Genomic DNA, 27901 nt, shown 5'->3' on the forward strand with positions numbered 1-27901 from the left:
AGGAATTCAAACAAACCTCAGATCACTGTGTTCAGTGAAAGTGAGCTTGCTTGGCCAAGAAATGAATTGCAGACCCTTAGAAACTACTTAAAGAAAGCCAGTTTCACAGGGACAGAGGAAATTTGAAAGAGTCCAGGAAGCTCTTCTAGGTCCGTGACGTCCATTGAGTCAGCTGTTGTTTGCCTGCCGCCATATTTCTGACCTCCACACTTCTCTGGCTCCCTTTTTGAACCAGGTGGTCCTCTGCTTGCTGCACTTGTGTTTCATTCCATAGGGTACCTCTCTGTGCCTTGACTGCCTTTAAGCACCGAGTGTTTTCACATGTAAGTTTGCATCTGCTTTTTCTTTACTCTTGAGCTGGGATTTATTTCATTGCAGTCTCTGTTTCCCAACAATCTGTGGCTTAAGTCTTATCTTTTACCTCTTTTCAATGTGAAAAATTAGTCTTGAAAAGCTAGTCAAGTCCTTAATTCATTCTGGTTGCTCTCTGCTGAACTACTTCCACTGCTGAGAAAGGTTGTGGAAGTTAAGCTTCTGACAGGCGAGCGTAGTTGTTGTGAAGGGAGAAAAACCTTGGGTTTAGGTTCTGTAACTCATTTTTAGGTTAACGATTATAGTTTATGTCTTCATAAAAGTGAAGGAAAATGTTCCTGTTAAAAATCTGCAGTTATTTTCAGCAAAGTAGCTCTAAGCTTTCTTCCTAATAAAAACTGACTTTGACTTGTACAAATGTCTGTGAATATGAAAACTACAAGAAACTGCTAATGGAAGCTGAACTTATGACAGGAACAATCAATAATAGAAGAAAGATTACTTTTCTTAGAAAAATCTAATGAATCTTCATTAGGGGTGAAGCAAAAAGCTAATGAGAATTTTTACATGGGACAGCTTTACAACATAGTTTATAAATAGTGTTGAAAAACCTTTCATATTTCTTTATCCATTCTATTTTTTATGCTTGTTTCTAAATCATTTGATGCTTGTTAAGAGTTTTAACATAAGTATTTCCAATGACATTTTTTCTTTGTTGGAAAACAGTATTATTAGAGTTTCAGTAAAAGTTGGATTTGGATCCACAGCCAGTAATTTTTTTTTTTTTTGCCTTTAGTCCTATAAATAAAATATTTAATTTGTTCTTATCCAAATCCTTTTAAGTGACTTATTTTCAGACTCATGCTGACATTCCACTCTATTTTTATTGCTAGCAAATTTAATACTTCACATTTTGAACTCATGATAAGGTAGAAACTATTCTTGTAATTACTGCAAGCATAAACACAGGCTTCAGTTATATCCTGTCCAAACTCTTATTCTAACCCCTGTATTCGGATTGTGCTCTGATGCTTTGTGTACATACTGTGTTTTATAAGTTAATATGGACTTTTAAAAAAATTACATGTTTTTACCAGTAGTGGCTTAAGGGAACATTCCTGTATCTGTCCCTTTCCTGCCATGGACTGGGTGTTTGCATGCTCCCAGCACAGTGCTGAAGTGTTTCTGCCTTCCTTGGTGGGAAGATACTGGAGGGTTGAAGGGAACGGGAGAGAAAGATGGTGCTGTGCGGATCCAGGGGGGTGTGCTTCACCACACCCTGTCCTGAGCCAGGAGCTTACCCCATCACATGACACCATGTGAGGGTGGGATGGGTTTGTCCTGCTTCCTTTCTTTCTTATTCTCTGGACTTATAATTGATCGCAGGAGTGACAGGGAGATGTAAAAACAGACCCATGGTAAAATGGTATAAAACTAAACCAAAAGGAGTATGGCACTTGCTGTAGTGCCAGATGCCAGATCTAATTTGGAAAACTTCTGGAAATAACTTGGGGCTCCAGTTGACAATATATATTTCCTGGCTCACATTTAATCCCACATAAGTGATGTTTCTGTCAATAACAGAATAAAAGTGAGGCAAAGAAAGGCATGTACCTGTCTGCCATAAGTATAACAGTTCAATTCCTACAAAATATGCTACTTGTTTATAAAACTGGGATTAGTTTCCACATTGCATTTGCCAAAATATCCCAAAATGAATCCATATACACTCTGAAAAAGTGCTTAGAGATGACTTTTCAAATGTGATTTTGGTAGCTTCAAGTCCTGAAAAGGTACATGTCATGGTTTAACCCCAGCCGGCAACTAAGCACCACACAGCCGCTTGCTCACCCCACCCCCCTGCAGTGGGATGGAGGAGAGAATCGGAAGGGTAAAAGTGAGAAAACTCATGGGTTGAGATAAAGACAGTTTAACAGGTAAAGCAAAAGCCAGGCAGGCAGAAACAAAGCAAAACAAGGAATTCATTCACTGCTTCCCATCGGCAGGCAGGTGTGCAGACATCTCCAGGAAAGCAGGGCTCCATCACACTTAACTGTTACTTCCGAAGACAAATGCCATCATGCTGAATGTCCCCCCCCTTCTTCTTCTTCCCCCAACTTTATATGTGGAACATGATGTCATATGGTATGGAATATCCCTTTGGTCAGTTGGGGTCAGCTGTCCCAGCTATGTCCCCTCACAACTTCTTGTGCACCCCCAGCCTACTCGCTGGTGGGGTGGTGTGAGAAGCAGAAAAGGCCTTGACTCTGTGTAAGCGCTGCTCAGCAATAACTGTATTATCAACACTGTTTCCAGCACAAATCCAAAACATAGTCCCATACAAGCTACTATGGAAAAAATTAACTCTATCCCAGCCAAAACCAGCACAGCATATTTGTTGAAACTACACAATTGTTTACGTCTTGATGTATCACAGGTATAGTTTGTGGTCATTAGGAATAAATAATGAAACAGTGGGAAGAATTGGCGAGAACGGGAGAGATTATAAAAGTTGCATTTCCTGAAAATGCTGTATTCCAAATCTAGCTGGTGGGAATGTAGGTAATATGAAGTAGAAGGTACAAAGTCTGGTCATTGGTCATGCCTTATCTTCTTTGTTTTCTCCTCCAGTTGTCATCTTTTTTGTTTGTTTGTTTGTTTGTTTCCCAGAGACTTGTGGCCCATCATTAACAATAAAGGCTGATGGCTGTACACATGAAGAAACATCTGCACACCTGTATCTTTTTATCAGTCTGGTAGCATGTAGACTTCTGCATAGATGGAAATCCTGGGTTTGCCACTTTCAAGCTGATTTATAAAAGAAACAGAGGGGAAAACCCCATAAGATTGAATAAGCACAGGTATACCTTAAAGGATGTGGGAATAAAAATTGCATAAGGGTACCTGGATTATGTCCTTAGATGATTTATTTACGTAACTGCTAAAGCACCTTGTTACAGGAAGAAGGAAAATTTGAGGGCTACTAAACACTTAGCTCTACACTACATGAACTTCAAGGAATTTTAGTTATATGACAACTGTAAAGAATGTTTTTACACTTTACTGAACAGTTTACAGGGATCACTTTCCCTGTTGATTCATTGAATATCTCTGAAGTTGTAAGAAGGCAGTGAAGAAACAGATTTTTTCCAGATCAAAAATAGTAGGATGAGGTAGTGCTAAAATGGGATCTTCAAGCCATTTTAAATAATCCTGGAACTCAGAACTTTGAAACTTCTGTCTTTGGTTTGATAGCTAGTTTTGTAACAGTTAAATGCTTGGGAGTTTCCTGTTTACTTTGTCTTCCAACAAAAAAAAAGACCCCGAAAAAAGTATCATGCAGACTGTATAAATCCAATGAGAAAGATACTTCTTTTCTAAGAATTAATCCAGTTACATAAACCTAGGTTTGGAATGATTGGGCAAGCTCCAGGTAAGCATCAAAAAATTTCAGGCGTTGTTCAGAGCAAAAGCTACAACCAGTTTTTCAAGCCTGGTTCACTACTTCTATTTATGCTGGTTGAGTACTTTTAGCGTGTGATGAATTGAAATAATTAACAGTTTTTAAGCTACTTCGTGAGAACCCGAAGATGTCATGTTCATGAATTCTGTATATTAATATGGCAGAAAAGAATTAATTTCTTCCTGTGTGTACTACACAGCTTTTGTTTGTGTTGCATGTATGTGCATAACTTATTAAAGCAGAGTTAATTGAGCTTAACATGCTCCTGTAAGCCATGAATTCTGGAGCCACACTTTTCTTATGGGAATGGAGATTCAGTCTTGGTGGGAAAAAAGACCTGGCTCTGCATTTGTAAGCCTCTCATACTCCTAAGTTTTATAATTGTTTCAGTGGAACACAGTTGTCTTAGAAAAGTCGTATCTTGGAGAGAAAAAGCAGGGGAGCTGGCTTTAAACAGTTAGAGAGAGACCTTGAGGTGGACTCTCTACTTCAAGGGAGAGCCAGTGCACAGAACAGGAAAGAAAAGTGGTATGATGTCATGTGAATGTTCATGCTAAGCAGACTACTTGTGTGTTTATGTATCAACTCAAACTTTTTTTCAGGATGCATGACTTAATACCTGCACATGCATTACATCAGTAAGCAAACTCTGCTCATTGGTGCCTGCTTTGTTTTGGGTAGGACGGGGCATAGTCTTCATCATCTGGAGTGAGAGTTAAGCACAGTGAGAATCAGTCCAAGCAAATACACAGAGGATAGGCAGTGACAAGGGCATCTGCCTGCACGTCTTAACATCAGGAGGAGGCGGGGGGGTGAGGCGGAAGGCATTCAGAGAGAAGGAAGCATTTCAGACAAGTACTTTGGTCTTGTCTAGAGTCAGCTATGCTTTGTCCAAGTGATGATTTGTACCGGATATAACATTGCCATCTCCTACATTTTTCTTAATATTGATTTAGGGTAAATGAGGAGCTGAACATCATTTTTGGCATCTCAACATTACTGCCTTACTGGTTCTTAAGTACTTTTGTAGAATTATTGAATGCTTTGAGAAAGGCATGGTATAGATATTCCAGGACATTGTATTCATAATGGTTCACAAGGTTCTGGATCTGAGAGGAAAGTCTGTGTATAATAACCAGTTAAAAATGGGATAGATAAATCTGATGATCAATAGCAGCAGAAGATGTAGAGAATGACTAATCTGGAACAGCATTGTGGGTCATTGAAGGTCATTTTCCTTAGAAAAATGGGTACAAAAGGCAGTGTACTTTTCTGAGCACTTTCTACCACTTCTTTCTTTTCACACACACACATTGCTGAGAGTTGTGAAATAACTTATTGTTCATATCCTGTATGAGTGCTCCGTGGGATTGTGATTTGTAAATAGGTTTTCAGAACTGGATTTGAGCTAATGGCTTTCATACACGATGTGTGTTCTTTTACCAAGTTTTAAAAATGATTTTGGTTCCCCTAAACATCTCCTGTGTGCAAAGGGAGTTTCAAAACGGCTGTTTTCTAAATATGCTTAGGAAGATGAAAGTCTAAATACTGATAAGTGATTTTACCCCTGGGCAACTTGACGTATGAGTTGCCTAAAAATAAATGTCTGATTTTCATAGCTCTCTTACTGATAAATGGTTATCTTGCATCTGCAATGATGCTTCTATAATTTCAGAACTTGCTTCCACCCTGAACCTGTTTTTGGGCAATTGTGGCTTGTATTCCTGCTTCCTAAATATATTTCTGGAGCTTTAGGTCAGATTTCTATGTATAAGGATCTCTTCATCTGTTTGACTTACTAATTTATAAAAGGAATAGATCATACCCGCATTGCATATTGCCAATTTGTCATGTAGAAGATAAGCTCATTTATACCAACAAAGACTGGTACTTTCAGATGTTAAAGCAACTGAATTACTGTGTAGCTCAGTGGATCTGAGTATCTGTTGACATAGCTCTCACGAAAGGCTTGCTTACCTCCTCACAAAAATCTACAAAGGTTTGCTGAGAACTATATATACGTTTTCATGTCACTTTTGTCCTTTCATTCTTGGTTTAGACCCCATCATGTTTTCTTTCCTTACCCTTTGGCTGAACACAAGTCTGAGTGTGTTCAAAATATGCAAAACTGCATATTTTGACCTTTTCCTATGATTCTTTAATTTCCCGCAACTTTTGAGATAAATTATACTTTTTTTTGTGATAAGCATACTGTAAGGAATTTCAGAATTGCACCACTTAAGAAGACCATTTTGACTCGGAGAAACAGACTCTGTTGCCATTGCTTCTGCAGTTGCACCTCAGCGAGACGTGACCTGAACATCATCCTATGCCCTGTCTGCACACCTTTGACTGGAGCATAAACAATCTGACTTCTTGCCCTTCTTTTCCCCCAGATCTGTTATTTAAAATGTGAATTTCGTGTGATACTATTTATATGCAAAACAATATGTAACTATACAAATTTGGCCAGTTATTGGCACACCTTGCTAGAATAAGGATCAAAGTCTTGCTCAAGACGGGAACTGTTGTTTTCAGTTAGATGAACTGGGAGACTAAGTTGAAGGATGTTCAGAACTGTGATGTTTTCCCTCAGTTTTTCCTTAAAACCTGCTCTGGTATAATACGCAGGATGATGATAGCTGGGATGCAGTGACAACGTTTTCACTTGTTTGTTACCGCCGCAAAGAAGTGAGGTGCAGCATACAATAAATGCATTGTCAGCTCTTGGGAGCATGGACTTTCATTTGTTAATATGCAGTGTCCAGTAAAACGAGGAGGCCCTTTAAGCAACACTGCTACACTAATACTAAAGAACAATATATTTGGAAGTTTCTCTGTTTCATTCTATTTGTGCATACATGTTTTCATTCAAAGAAAGAGCTTCTGGGCTCTTTCTACAGTTTTTGAACCAAACAAATGTCCTCCTAGCTAGGGAACTAGCCTTACTAGCTGAGACAGGTATTCTTCAGTCTTTGACTGAATTCTAGTCTTTTCCAAGTAGCATTATAAAAATGTATTTTTTTATTTATTTCCCTTTAAGGCTTAGTAGGGTCATGCATTAGTGTCCTGATAGTGTCCCTTCTCTGAGAATTAATGATGAATAATTTCAAGTAGTAGCACACTGTCTGAAATAGGCTCCTATTATCTCTCAGTGCTAGTGAAAGCAAATCAAATAAAAACAAATCAGAATTTGTTCTTAACTGATTAAAAGGCATTTTTGATGTATTAAGATACACGAAAGCAAGTGTGGGTCTATTCAGTAGCTTTTGGGGGCAGGTCCTATTTACAAACAGGGCATCATCCACACAGATAAGCCTGTCTGACTTGCATGTTAATATATGGGTGAATTAATGCTCATTAATATGTTGAAGGAGGATGGTTAACCTGAACTTCTTATCTGGTCACCGATAAGGAACGACCGGTGATTTTTTGATGTTTTCAGCCTTGTGTTATCAATGTCTTCTCATTTTGTCCACAAAACTGAAGATTAACTTGCATGGCAGTTACTGCAAGACAACTTTTATTATGTCAAGGGCTTGAAGGGCTGACATCATGAAAGTGAATGAAGAGAGAAAGGGATTGATATTGAATTTTTAATAGGGACTAGATCAGCTTGAAAGAGGTGAAATTTGTGGAATCAAGAAAGCCATCCTTAAAAAAAATCATTTATGTATACATTTTTACTGATGTGACTTAAAAGCTAAAGGAAGTAAAATGAGAACATTCTGTTGTAATTGCATGACTATGAGTTTTTTTTCTTCAGCTTTAGGTCTGGATAAGCAGCTGAATGACAGAACACCAAATAAGCAAGCAGTCTAAATCCCAAAATAGAATAAATAGATGATGTAACCAATGAGGTCTTTTAAGGTGATGGTAGACCAAAGTTTTCCTTGGAAATGAGATAAAAAAAAAAAAAAGACAAGACAGACTTTAAAGGGAAACTGCAACTCTAGGAGCAATGTGCTGCAATTCTTTGGTGGGTTAGGTAAAACACATGATACAAAAATCATTAATTTCTTTTTGTTTTACATTTTAAGGAATGAGAAGACACAGATTTCCTGCTTTCAAAAAGAAAGTGAAAATAGATGGGAGTAGGAAGGCACCAATTTGTGTTTAGAAAAAGCTTAGTGTTCAGCTAAATGCACAGATGCATAAACTAAACACTTTTTATGTCTAAACCACTGTTTATATAGTAATAAGGATTTTCCATCAGTTTCTTCAGTTAAACAGTAGCTGTCTTTTCGCTGTTTAATGGAAACAAGGCAGTCTTACATAAAAATATCAGATATATCAGCATGTTATGCTCTTTTATCTTCTATATGAGTTCAGCATAGTCATAACCCTAACAGACCAACATTTTAACCTCCTTTCCTTTTGAATTTTGTCTCAGATTTGTGAAATCTGAGACAAGTTAAATCCAGTTGGTGGCCGGTCACAAGCGGTGTTCCACCGGGCTCAGTTTTGGGGCCGGTCCTGTTCAATATCTTTATCAATGATCTGGATGAGGGGATTGAGTGCACCCTCAGTAAGTTTGCAGATGACAACACCAAGTTGGGCAGGAGTGTTGATCTGCTTGAGGGTAGGAAGGCTCTGCAGAGGGACCTGGACAGGCTGGATCCCATCATACAGATGGGCCGAGGCCAACTGTATGAGATTCAACAAGGCCAAGTGCCGGGTCCTGCACTTGGGTCACAACAAGCCCATGCAGCGCTACAGGCTTGGGGAAGAGTGGCTGGAAAGCTGCCTGGCGGAAAAGGACCTGGGGGTGTTGGTCAACAGCCGGCTGAATATGAGCCAGCAGTGTGCCCAGGCGGCCAAGAAGGCCAATGGCATCCTGGCCTGTATCAGAAATAGTGTGGCCAGCAGGAGTAGGGAAGTGATTGTGCCCCTGTACTTGGCACTGGTGAGGCCGCACCTCAAATACTGTGTTCAGTTTTGGGCCCATCACTACAAGAAGGATGTCGAGGTGCTGGAGCGTGTCCAGAGAAGGGCAACAAAGCTGGTGAAGGGTCTGGAGAACAAGTCTTATGAGGAACAGCTGAGGGAACTGGGGTTGTTTAGCCTGGAGAAAAGGAGGCTGAGGGGAGACCTTATTGCGCTCTACAACTACCTGAAAGGAGGCTGTAGCGAGGTGGGTGTCGGTCTCTTCTCCCAAGTAACTAGTGATAGGACGAGAGGAAATGGCCTCAAGTTGCGCCAGGGGAAGTTTAGATTGGATGTGAGGAAAAATTTCTTTACTGAAAGAGTGGTTAAACATTGGACCAGGCTGCCCAGGGAAGTGGTTGAGTCACCATCCCTGGAGGTATTTAAAAGACGTGTAGATGTGGCGCTTTAGGGACATGGTTTAGTGGGCATGGTGGTGTTGGGTTGATGGTTGGATTCGATGATCTTAGAGGTCTCTTCCAACCTTAATGATTCTATGATTCTATGAAATGAACTGGGTCCAATTTTGCTTAAGAAGCAAGCTGGGGTTTTGGATAATACAGAATGTCAATATCCAGTTTTTGGTTTTGTTTTGAAAGATGGAGAAAGCTTGTTTATGACTAGGAACATCCACGAAATGCTCTAACACCAGCATAAATTAACTATTTACTCAAACCCATGTTTACATCTGTGGAAGAAGCTATTGCTCCATGTTTTCAGTGCCCCAGAGGCCTATAAATCCCCTGGAAAACATTGCGACAGTGTAAAACAACCCGGTGCAGTTATTCAACAAGTACCATTTTCATAGGGCTGTGCTGTAGTGGAGCATGCTCAGTCCAGCATCTACAATAAATCCAAGCCTTAGTGACATTTGCTATACTGACTGGAGTCACCAGGGACCGCAGAAAGGAAGGGCGATGCAAGTCATGCTAGTTGGACGTTTTAAATAACCAGACAGCAAGCAGATGAATCCTAGAAGTGCTGTGTTGCTAAGGAGCTCTCAGCAGAAAAGTGGGTAAGAGAGGGAATGAGGTTGTTCAGTTCTTACCTTTACATCTGCCTCATGACACTTTGTCTCACAACAGACAATGGAGAGCGGATGCTTCAGTTTTTGTTTTATATCAATAGAAACTATCAGCCAGTATATCACAGGGATGGCTGTGCTAAGCAAACGGTCCCTAATTCGCAGGCATCCCTTTTGCCTCAAGATCCTGAGCAGGGATATGAGAGGCCCATATTCAGGGTGGTTATCAATAGGTAAAAAAGATTGGAAAAGCTCCTTTCTTGGCACTAAGGTTTTTCAAAGCTGTGCAATTTTAAAATAAGATACCCTGGATAAAAATAGTATAATGTCCAATCATCTTAGTTGGGCAGAAACTCCGTGACTGCGTAGTTTAAAATTAGATGGAATAAAGTTTTCTATTGAAAAGAGTAACGCCCCCGAGCTCGTGTCTAACTGCTGTAACTCATTTTGCTGGAAAGCTGCAGCCCTTTATTCCACTTCTTAATATACCTCTTGAATTTGTGCCCTTTTGGAGCTGCTACATACTCTTTTTCAGAGCTGCCAGACCAGAGTTCAGGAGGTATTTTTTGAGGTTCAGAGGGGGATTTTTCTATCTCCCCCTCCTCACCCCATTAGCACTGGCAAATGCAGCGTTCATTGTCGTTGCACAAAGTCCAGCCCTGGAATTGCTGGTTACTGGTATATACACTGGATTTTATTGTTGCTTCAAGTCTCTGCTTTTTAGAGTACACTCCTACATCCTCCAGTAGGTGTGCTAATAATTTTATTGCTCTTTTTTCCCCTATTTCTGTGATCTGATAATCTCAAGTATTGCATCAACCCTAGATTATATGGACGGGAAAAAGAGCAAAGAAATAAAACAGCAATTTTAATTTCTTAGAAAGATGGACTTCAACACTTTCAGAGTCAAAAGGGGGGATGATGTTTTACCTCCAGCCTGCCAACCATTACTGGAGGTGGCAACCGATCACAGTGGAGAATGTGGGGACTGATGTGGGTTGTTTTACAGAAGAATTAAATAACCTTTGTATTTGTTTTTGGTGTTACAACTTTTAGGATGGAGGAAAAAGTTATACCTACCCAACTTGTATCTTCAATTGTAATGAATGTTTCTTAATTTTCTTATCCCAGTAGAGGTAGGTATTTAAAATGAGCTTTGTTTAAAAGAGTAAAACAAATACTTGTAAAACATATGTAGGATTTACTATGCTTTGACATGCATTGTCAGACTATTTCACTAGCACATTACTTTACCAGGAAGGCCTTTCTTCTCCAGCTTATACTCAGCAAGTTGTGTGAGGTGAATGATGGAACAGTCAGGCCATATTATTTAACATTTGTGTGCCAAATGGCCTCTCTTTTGTATTAGTATAGCGACCACAGAAAGACTTTCCATTACTGAAAAGGAGTTGGAAATGAAGCTGGGGACAAAATGACCTTTTGATTTGACTGTGGACTTGTGGTTTAATTATTGGATGCTCTTGGGTTTTGGGGGATTCTTTTTTTTTTTCCTTTTTCCTAAAAATATCTGTTCTCAAAGTGCTCACTTGAGACCTGAACTTTATGTACACGTTTGCAAAATCAGGCCCTTATTACTGTACTTTCTCTTTCCAAATTAAAAATTAAGACTATGTAAGGAATATCAACTACTTTGGAAGTAGCAGTCCATTTTAGATGATTAGAGCAGGCTTAGACCTCTTAGTTACTTTAACTATAGTCTCTCTATCACAGACATACAAAAGGGGACAGTACAAGTATGGCATAAAAGTTCGCTTCTCAGAAGCTATACTTGAACCCGTAGTTGAAGTGACCTCCCCTCTTAGATATATAGTAAATATTTTCTTGCACTCTAATCTTAAACTAATAGGAAGTACTCCAAACAATTATGTTGCAGCTTTTTGCTCACATCAAAGTTGAAGGTTTTTTTTTTATTGCACCCGGCCAAAGCTTTCCATTATGAGTCACAAACTTTAACCATACAAGTTTGATTGTTAGCAATCAAGAAAAATTATTCATCAAAAAGCTCTCCTAGACTGTAAAATTAATAGTAAAATTAATAGATTTAGCAGAAAACTTAAACCTGCACTGTTAGATTTTATTTCTTTTACAGATTTATTTCCTTTACCCAATATACTATTTAGAGAACTACTTTGAGCTTTCTGTTTAATTATGTGAGCATTTTTCCATTCCTTAACAATTGTACTATGGTTTGAAAAAGGAAATTGTGTTAGCTTCAAACATGACAAATCCTTTGGGTGTTTTTAATGGATTCTGCATTTACGATAATCATTTGAGAAAACACAAAGAAAGGAAAATGTGGCATGCCGCTAAGTAGGAGAACTTGACGTCAAAAACAGCTGATAGTCAGGACTTCTAAAGTAGTCATCAGGAGGTTTTCTATCTAGTATTAACAGATAGTAATAGTTTTAAGTGAAAAATGAACCTTTCGCGGTTGGTCTGAAAACCAATGGTATAAATAGTTCAAACATCTGAAAAATTTTATTTTATAACCCTTTTTATTTTGGTTTCCCCTGAAAGACAGGTAATTCCATTTAATTGCATGTGGGAAAGTACTTTCCACTGTTTTTCCTTTTTTATAGTTAGTGTTATACTTCAGCACAATGTTGTAAAGTAAACTGTGAATGAAATAGTAGAATACACCCAGAACAGCAACCCTGTTTGGTAGGAGAGTGCGTGCGTGTGTGTGTGTGTTTTCTGTTCTTAAAAAAAGTCTGGATATCTACTAAGGTATGTTATGAGCACAGCTGGGCCTGTTGGCTTCATTTTAATGCTTTCTGAGGGATAATAAGATTTACAAAACATGTCACTAAAACATATGCAGGCATATGAATCTGCACAGAAATCTATGATATTTCTTAAAGACCCAGACAGGGATTAAATTTGTGCCTCATGTTGAAAGCTGTAATGCCACACTAGCTGAGCCATGTCTAACAGGGGCAGCCACCAAGGCAGGGAACGACCACGTGAAATTGCTTGTGAGGACCGTGACACTCATCAAGACTGTGAAATGAAAGGTGATTTGTGATCCTGCAGTTCTGCAAGGTGCTACATACACTGCAGAGGCCAGTTATGAGTGTGTCAAATGGACAGGTTTTAGAAAGAGTAAAAACATTTGAGGCAGACTGATTGAAAAAAAAAAAAAGAAGGGAGAAAAGACACACTAACAGAGGATTAAGCAGAAATATTGGATGTTAGATTTGCTCCAGACACTGTTTTTTTCTGTCACATGTTCAACATATATAAAATTTTCACTACATCATTAAGGATTTCCAAAGAAATCTGTTCCATGATGAATGGAAAAAAAAATTAGCCAGTGTAACACACGTGGAAGAACTACACTGAAAAATACCACTATGAAATGGCTTCCTGTTTCCTGTAGCAGCAAAATAATTCTTAGAAAGAGTTAAAGCAGAATTGTTGGTACCCATTTATATTTTCCTTTGTGTAACTGTATCCTGAAGACCTGCTTTGGAAAGACGGGTGAGTAAAGCAATATGGAGCCCTAAAGAAACTGTATTAAACTTCTGTGAGTGTTTCAACTTTTATTGCTAAGTATGGAAAACTAAATGTCTGGATTCTTTGGCTTATGTGCGAACTATTTTTTTGTTCGGACGGGAGATCATGCAATTGCAATAAAATTTTTTAAAAAAGCAAACTTAGAAGTCAGCAAGATTTTGACTGTAAGTTCTGCATGTATATTTTGAGAAAATATATACGTAGGAGCCTAAGAAAATACTCTTCTTTAATCAACTCAAGACTTCTCATGATCATACACAAAGTAAGCTAAGACTTACAATGGGATTAAAATCGTCTCTGAGACCCTTGTGACTGAGAAGCGATTCCACTGAAATTCTTGAGCTTGCCCCAGCTTGCCCACTGTAATCTGGGGAAGGACTTGGCCTATCCTTAGAAACTGGCCCAAATGGCACACTCTTTTCTAGGCCATTTGCTCTAGTGAAGTACGTATTGTGGCACAATGATGCGGGCCGTTACAAGATCTACAAGAATTACTATTGATTCTGGCTTTTACTTTTTCTTAATGTAATGTCTTGTGTGTGAGGAGTGGGGGCAATGTCACTGCGTATATACAGCACGTCAGCTAAGGAAGAAAGAGCATAAGGCTATACACTTGGTGAAGTCTGGAAATTACACTTTGATTTCAGCAACCTTTGGATAACGTGACTATAGTGACTGTGTAAAAAAATTGAAGTCTATTTGCATATGGGTAACAACATATAACGTTGTGTTATATGCAAAATAGCATATAACGCAACAATTGGTTATTAGAAGGATATCTGGAAATTCACAATGAAGATTTATTGAAATGATATCTGAAAACTAAATAATTGAGATCTTTACATGGAGTAACCACGTTTGTAACACCTCCTTAAAAGTGTTTTACTCACAGATTCGAAGAATAATATCCACAAGGTCTGAACTTTCTAAGCAACAGAATTATTAGCAAGAGCTGATTGTTATTTGGGAAGCAGACATCGCTAGTCTTACGGTGGAATGTACTGCTGCTTTAAGTGCAAGGGACTTCAAATGTAAATTTGAAAACACGTAAAACTAATGGCCATTTATATAAAGAAGTTAATGTAGAAACAAGGTTTGTAAAACGCATTGCTTGGCATATGTTCCCATCCCCACTGTACCTTGGATTCTTAATATTAACAATGGCAGTCTGGCTTTACAGACAAAAAAATAATGTAACTATTTGCACAATATTTAAATTCTAGATCGCACATGCAGGATACATACCGGTTTAATTTCTCTATATATTTCTTAGCAGCAAGTCACTACAACCTATTTTTCCATTCCTTAGCCTCATCTCTGTTTTTGCTGGCAATATCTTAAGCTAAATATTTAGTGTTTTATGTCATATAAAGTGGAGCAACCTCAACTATGTTTTAACTATGACAAAGAGGTAGATCTACATATACTTGTGAGAAAGCATCTCTTCAAAAAGCTCACTGGCCAAAAGGATTAAATCATCCGGAGTGCATTCTTTATCATTAAAGTATTTTAGGTTTGGGAATTTTTTTCAGACAGGAATTAAATATGGCCTTTTGTTAAACCTGAGTCCCAGAACACTGCCTATGTTGGCTGCTCTAGTATTTTTGGCAGGACAAGGGTCTCCCTGCTTCACAAAGCTAAAAACCCATCATTTTAGGGAGATAAGACTTGTTGAGAGGTGATTATCTAACTAAGTTCTGCGTGTCATATGCTATTTTCTCTTCTTAAGCAGTCACTTTGCTACAGTTTGTAGTGCTTTAGATCTTTCATGTACCATCTTTGCAGATAAAAATCTATTTTCCTACGTATTTTTATACAATAAAGTAGGGCCAAAAGGAGTATTTTAATGCCTCCTTGGAGTTCTGATACAGCTGCTGTCCAGGGAAAGGCTTTCATCAGCCCAGTGAAGATGACTGAGGCATGCACAGTGTTTGGGGTGGGTTTGGTCGCTCTTCACTTTTATTCTGCTTCCTTTGGGTAGGAAAGAGCCTCTGGTGGGAGATGCCTAGGAGGTGAGACCCAAGGGAAGGAAGATTATATAAACTCCTATCTCAACTACCGTTTTCTCCACTTGGATGTCTTTGTTCTAAGAGGCTTCTGCATAGAAAATTTCTTGGTTTAATTTTGTAGGTTAACTCTTACTCAGGAAGACTCACTGTTAATCTGTGGGGAGGTGGTGCTGGCAGCTCTCACCTTCATTTAATGAAGCTCTTCTACATGAAAGCAAATAGTAAAAATGGTTCAGTAAATAGTCAAACAATCTCCACGTGTATGTTATTTGATGCTGCATGTAAGAGATGTATCTCCAGAACTCCAAATGGAAATTGGAAGCCCCACTGGATAAAGTCCTATTAAAATGCAGCCTGTAAAGTTTCTTTAAGGGAAATCCTGTGTCTCCTTTCCTAACATAAGCTGGAATTATACAAACTTTTGGGACTGAGAGTAGATCTTCCACATGAAGATCTACTAACTAGTGTAATATACGAGATAATATAATACTAGTGTAATAATACGAGAGAATTCATATGTTGTCTTCCATATTTGCACGGTTTGAAGAAGTGACATGTACATGCTATATAGTTAGATGGATCAGATGACCTGGCAGAAGCACTTTTCCAGCATAGGTATCTTCAAGAGCCTGCAGCATTAGCTATCACAGCGTTGTGAATCAGTGTTTCCGATACCACAGTACAATTCCTAGACTTGTACTTTCAGGAGGCAGTAATAACAAAAAAAGTTGGCAGCAACAACTAGTAGGTAATGGTTTAGGACAGTATATAGTGTGTTTCAGAATACCCACAGGTTTTGCTGTGCCAGTTCATGTTTTTTTTGGGAGTGGATATGAGGCTCTTTTAAATTGTAAATTGTCACAGACTGGGTTAGAAAGTATTAACTCAATAAGCAAACAAAAGTTTGCTTTCATTTGAATGAAAAGAAGGATTCATCTAATTTTGACGTCGTACTTGTGCTACTGTGCAGCTTGGCCATTTGCACATGCAGAGTTGTGAATTATGGAAATGACAATGCTGTTTGTTCCAATTTTCAGAAAGGATTCTCTAAATACATTTAGTGAATTGCAGCTCCAGAAATACTTTTAATGACATTCTCAAAGAGGCACTCAGATTGAATATGTTCAGTGGTTTGGAACTGTACTTTTAACTGAGCAAAATTTTCTAAGAATATTATTTAAATGACTTTAAAGAGAAGAAAAATTATGAACCAAAAATACATTAATTAAGTCTGCAGCATTTGGTTGCATAGTCACAACTGGTGCAAATAAGAGTAGGTGCATCAAAGTAAGCATAACTATGTAGTTTTGTATAGCCCAGGAATTAAATAATTTATTTGGTACAAAGATTATACTTGGAAGTAGGGAGTAAGGATTTAAATTAGGATCCTGCAAAGCAATGGGCAATGTTTTGGACACAGGGTAAGTTTACATATGAATTCTGAGCAACTTTGAAATGAAAATAGAAAAAAAAAGTCATGGAAAAACTGCATAGTTTTCTCTATTATATGTCAAAAATGTTTGAAAGTTACTATTTCTGGGTAAATCTTGTTCTCACACGTAGCTGCTGGTGAAACAATAGGAACCATATTGGAGACTTTCATGCCAGCTCCTTGCTTGTGTCTTAGTGAACTATTTCATTTTGTCAGAAAATATAATTAACTATAAAGCCTCAGAAACAATTAGATTAGGCAATTCAGCTGTATACCAGTATGTACTTCTGAACATTAAAAAATATAGTTGTCCTCTCCCTAATACCCCTTTGCAACTGTAATAGTACAAAGTTGCTTATTTTCTTCGTATGTATATTTCAGATTAATGATATTTTGCTAGATTATTGCTCTAATACTAAAGTACTTTTCCCTAAGTTCATATCGCCAATATCTTGAAGGGAAAAAAAAAAAAGAAAAGCATTTTGCATTGAATCACATCATTGTTGTGTCCTATTGATGTTTAGAAGCTCTAAAGCTTTTGTTTACATGTTAGTGATTTAAACAAATGTAGAGGAGTTAAGTTTGAAAGAAATGCTCTTTCACACAGCATTAAACTACTCAGAAGTAACAAGCTTTTTGCATTGATTACTTTGTATAGATTGCTTCATTTTAAAGTAAATAATGACGTAGTAGTTGTTCTCTGCAGACACTTGAGCACCATTTACAGGAAGGTACGCAATTAAGAAAATTTAATTTAACCAACTTCACTATAAATTTATAGTGAAATAAATTTAGAAATAGGTTGTTCATGGTAGAGGCTTTCTGAGAGTAAGTGTTGGAAGATGTGAGTGGAAGTTGAAAACCTGGATGTTGAATAACAACTCTAGGGGTGAAATACCGATGGCCTTTTTGTCACAAATCATTAGTGGTTATTGTCACTACTCACTGTCAGTATGGATATCAGGATCTGAAAACCATCTGCAACTGCTAATAGAGCACTACCAACCTGACTTATTTTTGAAAATTCTTGTCTGGGATCTTCCATTGCAGGTATTAACTGAAAGGTCATTTCTGTCTGAGAAATGAAGGTACGTCAGCTGTTGAACTAACCCAAGAAAAAATAGTGGGTGCTTCTTGCACATTTTGCCTGTGATTCTGACCCTACACAGTTAGCAGCAGATCTTTGTATCACGGATATTCTGACCAGTCTCTTTTCCCTATTCTGTGACCAGTCCTTTTTTTCCTAGGCATGCATCACAAGCAAAAATACCAAAATGACCACTTTTCATACTCTACACATAGGAGTTAGACCCTGTGTTTGCTTGGTATGCTTCATCTCTCAATGATGTAGAGAGAAGGAAATAGGAACTCTGGTGGGACAATACAAATGTTGGGATAGCAATCCTTTCCTTAGAGTAAAGTAGAAGTAACTTTTGAAGATGGGGAGTAGTGCAATTAATAATGATTTTTTGTAAAAGAATTTAAGCTATTATTAAACTCAGGAAAAATCTAAGCCTCCAAAGATCTGTAGAACAGTCATTTATAGCTTTGAATGTCTTTCCAAATGGTACCTTCTACATCAGTTAACAAGAAGCATTGTTGTCTATCAGGAGATGTTAAAGATGATGCCTAGAGTTTTTGAAAACTGTTAAAAACAGTTCTGAGAAAGAGGTATGACCTGCATCCCTCAAAGCAGTGTTTAACTGCCTACATTTCTTGACATCGAAAGAACAAATGTTTGCAAAAGAGAGACTGATAAAGTACTAATACCTGCATGTAGGCTACATGTTCTGAGAGTGTGCCAGAATTTGTCTGGGAGAAGGCGGAAGACAGGCAATATAGATTGCTGTATTTTTCATCAAGTGGTTTGTACCATCTGTATGTATTTTATGTGTGCCTTTTGAGAGACAAGGAGTGTAACCTAGATCCCCCTCGGCTTTGTTCTCTGCCTCTACACCTACCATTTGGCATAAGATGTAGCCAGTAGAAGAAAACTAAGGTTGTTGGGACTTTTTTCTTGTCTTAGTTGCAACAGCTGCAAAACAGATGTAGGCTGACATGAGTTCTGCCAAAAATCTCTTCCAAGTCTCCCACCCATTTTCCACCAAAGGGAAGCTAGTCAGGTGATGTGAACAGAGACCTGAAGGTCAGAAAGAGATGGGAGCTCCCAGTCCTGGCTCTATAGAGACTGTTAAAAAGAAACAGTCAGAAAACCTAGATTTACTGCTTTGGAAATTAAAACAACCAAAATTTCTAAAACTACTAATCCAAGTAGTATGATGTCAATAGGAAAAAAAAGGCAATCTGTACATGAACCACAGCAACACTGCAGCAGAGAAAGTCAGATGACAGCAAGAGTTCATAACTGGTGTTCACCTAACTGGTATGCATCTAAGTCTCTTTTTAGATATATTTTCAATATCTCAAATGCATTAAGCAAAATACCATTGTCTTGCTGGCCAGATCTTTGCTGAAACAGATTTCCTAGGATTACAGTTCTGTTACATGAACCTCAGTACTGAGAGGGAGTCAGCTTTCTCTGTACCTGTCTCACGTGTCTGTGTACCTCTTCAACTTTTGCTTTCAGCAATATTTGAATATATCGTGGGGTTTTTTGGAGTGTCTTGACTGTTACAAATGCATTCAATGACATTCACAACAAATAAATAAAAACCTTTTCCACTGTGTCAGTCTGCTGGTGAAATCATACTGCTGACAAAACTGTGGCTGCCAGGCACTTACACTGCAGCATTCACTTAAAGGTAGCAATGGCAGAGATGTCTAAATAACCAGCTGTCCAATCATGCTTATATTCGCACAGGACCTGTGTGGGCTAGCATTGCTAGCAGTGCTGAATCCTCTGTGCTGGCAAAGATGAAGGACAAATGCTACTCATGCAGTTACATTTCCCTTTCCTTACATCAGTATCCCAGGAACCTGGAATTGAGGTGCTAACCGCATTTGTAAATTGGGAACTCAGAACCATGAGTATTAACCTGAACAATGACTTGGCTCATTATGGTTTTACTGGCTGTACAGTAATTCTGTTTTCCCCATGGAACCATTTGTTTGCAGAAAAATTGCTTGTGTTATAAGTCGCAGTCACTTATAGAGATCAGTATCCTCCTGAGAGATGTTTGGATGGGTACTCCTGAAGTTTTTCCCTTTGATCATTCACGATAGCAGTAGCTACCAAGGTTTTACACCTTTGACCTCACTTTCTGTTGCGTTTCCAGGCTTACGTCTTCATTTCTGGTATTTAATTTTCAATATGGTGTCAGTGTCATCTGTAGGTGCATTACTTTTATTTAAGGTTGCAACCTTTAGTTTGGAAACCAGTGAGCCATGGACCTTTCCTACAGAAAGTACTGACATGGGAAGACTTCTTGGCTCATGGCCTCACACACAGGCACAGGTTTACCAAGACACTTAAGAGGACTTTAGCAGTGACTTGCATGAAATACATTTCTGTGTTGTACTGCAGATAAGCAGTATGCACACCCACTTACTTTCAAACATGTATGAAACATGTCTCTGGTGGTATAAGAATGGTAAGTCCAAATGCTAAGGAAAATGAGTTTGGTATCTCTCTTCAGTGATTCATTGGAATGCTGATATAGGGGTTTAAGTATATAAGTTCAGGTCATCTACATAGTATTTGGACCTTATGATGAGGCAGCAGATGAGGAAATTTCAAGGAAGAAAAGCAACATGCGTATTCCTGCAACGGAAGGATGTGGAGAGAAGTTATAGTGACTCTAGTTTGCCAACTAATATGAAGGAAGAAATGTGAACTTCTAGGTTTAAGGTGGTTTTGATCTATCAAGTTTTCTATGTTGAGTTTGGATAATGGACCTTGCCCCACACTACAGTCAATTGGTGTGCTATCTAATGGAGTCCTATCCTAGAAAATCCGTACTCCAGTTGTGGTTGAACAGCTCCTAAACCCACTCAACAACGTTGGTGGATACCCTCAGTCATACACACCAGCAGTACAACCACATCTGAAGCAAAGTTCTGTGTTTCATGTCAGCAAAAGTTAAGAGGCTTGGTGATTTGAATCCATTAGCTTTAAAACATTTTAAATTAATGACTAAAGCACTGGGTCAAATGTCAACAGTTCTCATTTAAAAAAAAAAAAAGTTCCTTTCCAAGCAACAGAGTAACTGACGAAAAGTGAAAACATAGATAGTTGGTTGTAGTTTTGAAACCAGACCCACTGGCCAGTTGGACAGTCTCAGGCATGTGATGATTCATCTGACACAGAGTCCCAGGGAGTGATTTCTTGCGGGCCTGTTCATTTGGATGTTGATGCAGGTTTCTATTTAAATCAGCAGCTGAAGTGTGAATTTATCTGTGACATTTTTAAGATGGTTCATGAGGCCAGAATTTGACTAATGATACTCCTACTGATCTCCTGCTAATTTTGGATTTATAGGTGTTGTATCATACCCAAACTTATAAATGTCTGGTCCTTTTTTTTTTTTCTTTCCACTCTCTCTTTCTTTTCTGTTTTTTTTTTCTTTTTTTTTTACAGTTTGATCTCTTTTCACATGTTTAAATAGACTTCACTGACAGCAACAGAATGACTGTCACTGAGTTCAGTAGTTTGGCTGAGGACCAAATGTACCTGTTTCTGAGAGTAAAAGGAATGAGGAGGGTGGTAATGAAATTTTCAGCAAAGCTCCTCTGAGTGTGGCCAAAGTATTCCTTAGGTAATGAGCTGTAGTGGTAGCAAATTTCCTATACTGATACCAGCTGTGGCATAACCTCCCTACCTGCACTTTGGCATGAGTAGGAGGAGATCCCATTATCACATAGGACGTGCTCACCGATTTCTTTTTTGATGCGTGTTGAATTTCCTATGCTTTTTCTGTTACCTTTCCCTGACAGTGTAACTAGACTAAACCTTAAAGTGTGTTCTTTAAAATAGAGCTTTGGCTTAAAGTATTAGTGAAATGATAGGAGAGGGATTGTTGGAAGTATTACTCATTAAGACACTAGTCAAATGATACACATCCTGCACTGGTTGGAGTTGCCAGAATTGGGAAGGAGTTGAAGCTTTGCAGAAATTCTACAGAGAACTGTTAGGAAATGAAACATTGCAAGGTTTTAAGCTGAAGTTTGATGTGCATGAATGGAAGCAGCAGCTCACGTCTGTCAGAATTACTGCTGCTTTCCTGATTGACAGTGAGGAATCCATAGGTATGAAAGCAAGGGGGTGTTTCTGAGAGAAGAAAGTTTGAAGAATGTAACTTAAGCACATTGTTATCTTTGGGCTTGTTTCCTATTTAGCTGTACACTTGTCATTACTTCCATTTTTTCATCTCTTTTTTCAGATTCCCAAGAAGGAAACTACAAGTCAGAGGTCAACAGTAAACCCAGGAAGGAAAGGACAGCTTTCACCAAGGAGCAAATCAGAGAGCTAGAAGCAGAATTTGCTCATCATAACTATTTGACCAGGCTGAGGCGATATGAGATAGCAGTAAACCTTGACCTCACTGAAAGACAGGTACCGATGGAAAATAATGGACTTTAAATGCTTGCCCAATATTTACCAGTGGTTAGTAGCTCCTCACAGCAGAGCTCTTGTTTATGTTATTAACAGATATGTTGATATATCAGGTTGAATGTTTATAGCAAAATGATATGCAAGTAATTTATATTTTTCTATGTACCAGCTACAGATTAGTTTCATCTAGTAGGCAGAGATGGAAGATAAAAGCACGAGTAATACATCTGTTAAACTGGTGCACATCTTTTCTAATCTGTCCACACTGATGTGGCTGAAGAAGCGGTAGGTCCCAAAAACTGCATGCCCAAGCAGTTGATTTGCATGCATGCAACAAATATGAGCATCTTGTTTTAGTCTATTAAATATATGCAGTTGCCATTTGTCCAGAGTTTCTGAACATCCTGTTTCCAGATGGCAGCAAGAATGGGAACACCAGCAAAACTGGAATTCAGGCATTTTTAACCACTTTATCTTACCCTGCACTGTGAAAGCAGAGGGGACGATGGAATTTCTTATCACTGTTATAGGTTTCCTGCTCACCAAACCCTGGTCCGGGAAACACTTCTGCACGTGCTCAAGTTTCATCATGCATGTTGTCACATTGATTTCTAATAGAAATATTCATGTTAAGCATGTACTGAAGTGTTTCAGGATCTCATCCCAACACACTAAATAGGTAGTCAAGTCACATTTCAAATAATAATTACATCAACATACACATTTAAAAAATGTGTTTTAGTAAAGACATTTAGAATACTGGATGCAAGTACACCAAATCTGATTAAATATTACCTACAGTTTTATCATTAAAATTGAAAGCTTTTTTCCCACTGATAGACAGTCATCCTTTCTTCAGGAATCAATATTAGATTGAGGGATTGCTTTAGATACAATCAGTAAGATGATGATATATTCAAGGGAAGGTATCAAAATAGCGTCATGATTTGTGAACTCTAGATATGAGAAGTTTTGCAATTTTCTTGAGTTTCATTAACACCTGCTATAAGTAGACATCTCAGTGAAAATCCAGCCTTTTCTATACATATGAACACACAGTTACTCACACAAGCAAATGAAACAGTTTTTTAGTCTGAAGTCTTCTAGAGAATAGCTGTCCCTTCCAGCTTGTCAAGAAGAGGCCAGTAATTTCTCTTGTTTGACTTGAACACGTTGCCAGGTTCCACTGGGGTCATTTTCAGTTACTTAAATACTTTTGTTATATTTGTAAAGCACACCATTTTGTATCAATGAATTGATAAAATTTTGCCTTTTTCATTTCCACTGACTAAGGTAAGCTGAGACAATTAGATTAACTTCCACACCTGATTTTGACAGCTAAGGGGAGGAGGAATGAATTCGTGTCTCAGTGACAAAGGTAGAGTCGATGTGGAACTGAGCAATGATAAATAAATTTTAAAAAATATCTGCTCGCCAATTTGATGGGAATCAGTCAGCTGAATTCAGAAAACATATCCCCATATTTAATAATGGTGAATTTGGCCTGGAATTTAACTATTCTCCCTGATAAATTCTTTATTCTTTTCTTCAAAGATCAGGTTGGGTAGTACAACTAAATGAAGAGACAGTTCACTATCCTAAAGGAAATAGTTAAACTAAAAGTATTTAACATACTGAAAAGGGACAGATAAATATTGAATATTGTCTCTGGAGGAGAAAAGGCAGCCTGTGCTACACAAGTGCAGAGAATTCATTTAAGTCATGGGAGCACTTGCTGTTTTCTAGCTGTCACATAATATCGGTTCTAAGCATTCTGCTGATAATTGTGATAATTTCTATAGAATTATAATTAGTCTATCTAATTATGTAATCTAATTCTTCTCTGCTTCCCCAGATTATCACAGAGCGACAACTGAGCTGCTAGAGATAACTCCCTCCCTTCCTTCCTTCCTTCCTTCCTGCCTGCCTTCCTGCCTTCCTGCTTAAAGCCACCCTTGCTTAAAAAAGGAAAGCATTAAGATTTTTAGCTTGATAGAGTCCAATTCTGTATCTTGCCACAATAAAATGGTCCGAGAAAAAAAAAAAGGTAGCATAAAAACTGTATTGTTAATTGAAAACAAAAAGAAAATTGAGAGGAAATTCTGGACATATTTTTCAGTTTCTGAATCTTACTAGGCCAAGTAATGATGTAATTTCCAATGTTGTCAATTAGAAATGTCTCTTTTTAAAATCAAATGTATTGCTTTGATGGAAAAATGGTGTAAATAGGCATGGAACTGGCTGTGGGTTTCCATGGTATATGGCAGTCTTCAGAAGTTGAATGCAGTAAATCAAAAGGCTTGACTCTTCTTGCATACTTGTTTTACATCAGCATTCCTTCAGTGACTTAAAAAAAATACTCCAGGGTTAACGTGGTGTGACACTAGTATTTCTTATTTTTTTCCAACATGACTGAACTCATATTCAGGACCTGTCTTTCCATCATTAGCAGAATGAATGATTATTCTTGAGTGGGATAACAGCATTTATTTGTTTACTTACTGCTCTTATTACTTTCTTTTACTAGCTGTCCCAACAGAGGAGATCATATTTGATACCTATCTTAAACAGATGCAACAAAAACAATCCTTTCTCTAAAATTATTATCACTGAATTAAAATATATTGATGGAATTCCAAAAAAAGACTCTCCAGTGAGGTAACATTTTTAGAAAATTGCTATTTCTGGAACAGTTTTCCTTTACTATTTTTCCCCCAAAGGCTGCATTGCAGAAAATGGTACCTGATAGGCAGTAGTTCCTTTGTTTGCAGTAAGTGAACGCACAAGTGATAAACTCAATCTCATCACAGGCTGTAGACCTATGGAAGCTCTCTTGATCTCTTATGAAACATTGAATTTGCACACAGAGAATTGAAACTTGCTTCAGATAATACAATGACAAAAACCAGCAGTGGGTATTGGGTGAACTAACATATCTGCTCAGAAAATAGATTTGAGAGCAGACCTAACCCCTGATGGAATTAATTGTTTAGCATAACTGTTTTTCCTAGATTTTTAAAAAATGACAAGCATCATATTATTCAGAGGGCAGAAGAACAAAAACTAACCTGGGGCAAGTATTGTTGGGTCATCCTAAAGTTACAACTTTCAGTTATTTCCCAAGTTGTGAAATAAATCACAGAGCCTATTATCTTAAGAAAGCTCTATCTTCCTCTTGACTATAGTGATAATTTCAACCATACGCCGCAGCTTAAAAGAGGCACTGACCAACCAACACTTCATAATTACCTTTCTGGCATTTAAACAAGCTGTAGAAAAAAAACCATATGTCTGATCATATTTAAAAAGCTATATAAGGGTATTAAAGTTTTCTACAGTCATCAAAGTAAGGCTCCATTTGACTTTTGAAATAACTTACGAGATCAGTTCAAACATAAATGACTCATGGAAGGCCATTTCACAAAAATAATAATGAAGAAAAACCCTGACAACATATGGATCAGGAGAAGGAAGTAATCCTATCAGTCCCTAAAAAGGAAACCTGAGTTACAAGACAGGAGGATGAAATGAAATAAGTGCCTCAATTGCCTAGATATTAAGAGTGCACTTTGAGAGCATTATAAGCGCATCTGGTGGTAGGATGGCTCTATTATGGTATTGTAAGAATTCCAGCAGTATAGGTACATATAATTCCTGCTCCACCTCTTATAGAGCACACTCGCAATCCCTGCTCAGGCAGCAGTTAATAATTTTCAGCTGGCAGGCCTCTATTATATTTTGGAGAGCCAGTTAGACTAAAAACTATCTTAGCTCCCTGGATATTTGTAACCTTGACAAGCGCATTCTTGGCTTTTTTGTACATCCAGATAAACTTGGAGAAGGTTCCATGCAAACTTTTTAGTATCTCACTGTGGGATGAGGAGAGGAAGCAGCTGCAGTGGGGTATCAGAGGCGTGGCAAAATGGACATTTTTATTGAGTTGGTCCTGCCAAATATAGAAAGAGTAGGAGATCTTTCCACCTCACAGATCTTTTTGCATGGAGCTAATCAAAAGAGTAATGTTGCAGTTCTGCAGGCTAGCTAAGGTTACCGGAATAAACAGTCCAAATATGTAATGCTTCTCTTTGCCAACATAAATGGAAAATCCCACCTAGTCAGATTAAATTCTGCTGATGGCAATGACAAGGTTTATTTCTTCTTAACTTTAATTTCCAATACCCGCCCAGAAGCCACCAATCATTTATAAAAGGCCTGAAGCCGTTGATTTTGCATAGACAAAGGACAAAATTTTGTCAAAACGAAGAGTGCTTTTGCATCTGTGTTTGGCTTCCATGTACGTGGTAAAAACATGGGATGAGTGACAAAGGAAGAAGCTTTGTAATCCCTTTTTCTACCAGAAAGAGAAGCAGGCAGCATTATTATTCAAATGTATTTGGGCAATGTTGGTATAGTACATAGGGCAATGGGGCCATAACCCACATTGTAGCACTGCATTGTTATGACTATACAAAAAATAAATGAAGTTTTCCATTAGAAAAGTTTCCTCCAGACCAGGTTACCTCAATCCTTCCAGTGACTTCATTAAAATCCTTTTCAGCATCGCAGAGCTCAGGGGAGGCTAATCACTGCATTTTTTAGACTTGACTGGTAAGGTAAGAGCTTAAGCTCCCCTTAGTCACCTAGGTGAGAAACCAGGGAGTTCAGTGTTCCTCAACTAGGTGTTTGTTCTGAACCACCTCTGGAAGAGGCAATGTTTCTCCATGCATCACACAGCATGTCTAGTTTCGTACTTTAGGAAGCTAGATTTCTAAGGTTAGGTGGTGAAACTATTCCCCTGTATACTTTCAAACAAAATCAAACAATGGATTGATAGGACAAGCTTGACCGTATCTGTCTGATTTATTGTGCTGTCACAACTTCTCTGAAAGGCAGCTGCTCATTCCAAGCTTCCATGTGTTAAGCACTCTCTATACACACTATAATAATGAGCCTGTGTGGCTTGAAATCATTTGGATTGTTTGTTTTATTTAAAGTAACACTCGTAATAAAATAAAACTCACTAATACTTTTATATTTGTCTTAAGCAATATAAATACCAGCAGTAAGAGTTACTGTGCTAACTCAGTTTGTTCTTTCTTAGGAAAGAATTCTCCTGGCAAACTTAATTATAACTCATGCATAATTTTGATCTGTACAATAATTCTTTTAAAAAAAAAGTATAGGGCAAAACTTCAAACGGCATATTTACTTTTGCAGTATTGACTGAATTCAGACAAGCAATTCCATGTGCAAAGATCCAAGTGCCTTAAGCTGTTAGTTCTGAATGGACCCTACACCTGCAGAAAAACCCCATGGCGTTCAGGGTGGGGAAAAAACCTCTGTCTGTGCCAAGCTGCATATGTGATATAGACAGAAATATTAGCAGCTCATACGGCTGTTTTTACAAAGTGAGTAAGGCTCTGCTGTCCCCTACCCCTACCCTTTCTTAGACACAAGTCAGCAAAGATGCAGCTTCTTCTGTCACCTGTTTAAGGAGATAAGAGCTTTTAAGGTTTGTCATTCATGGTCACTTTAAAAAACAGAGAGAAGAAATCAGTGAGGAACAAATGGTATTGGAGAGGTACAAATGAACATGTAGAATAAGGAGGGTTTTTTTTATGCAGGGCACTGAAAAATGTAGAATCTCTTTCTGGTTTCACTAGTTCCTTCTCTTCAAGGCAGGCCC

The 27901-nt window shown here is 38.1% G+C and overlaps 1 protein-coding gene across 1 annotated transcript in view; it reads left to right on the forward strand.

Annotated features, from left to right (window-relative positions):
- The window catches only part of MEOX2 (mesenchyme homeobox 2), a 55993-nt gene that overhangs the window by 19651 nt on the left and 8441 nt on the right, over positions 1-27901 (forward strand). Inside the window, exon 2 of the mRNA XM_009326093.1 lies at positions 22043-22215. Coding sequence (XP_009324368.1) covers positions 22043-22215 — 173 coding nt within the window. The remainder of the gene's footprint in view (positions 1-22042; positions 22216-27901) is intronic.

Source organism: Pygoscelis adeliae, unplaced genomic scaffold (assembly GCF_000699105.1).
Source record: "Pygoscelis adeliae isolate BGI_AS28 unplaced genomic scaffold, ASM69910v1 Scaffold15, whole genome shotgun sequence".
Classification (NCBI taxonomy): Eukaryota; Metazoa; Chordata; class Aves; order Sphenisciformes; family Spheniscidae; genus Pygoscelis; species Pygoscelis adeliae.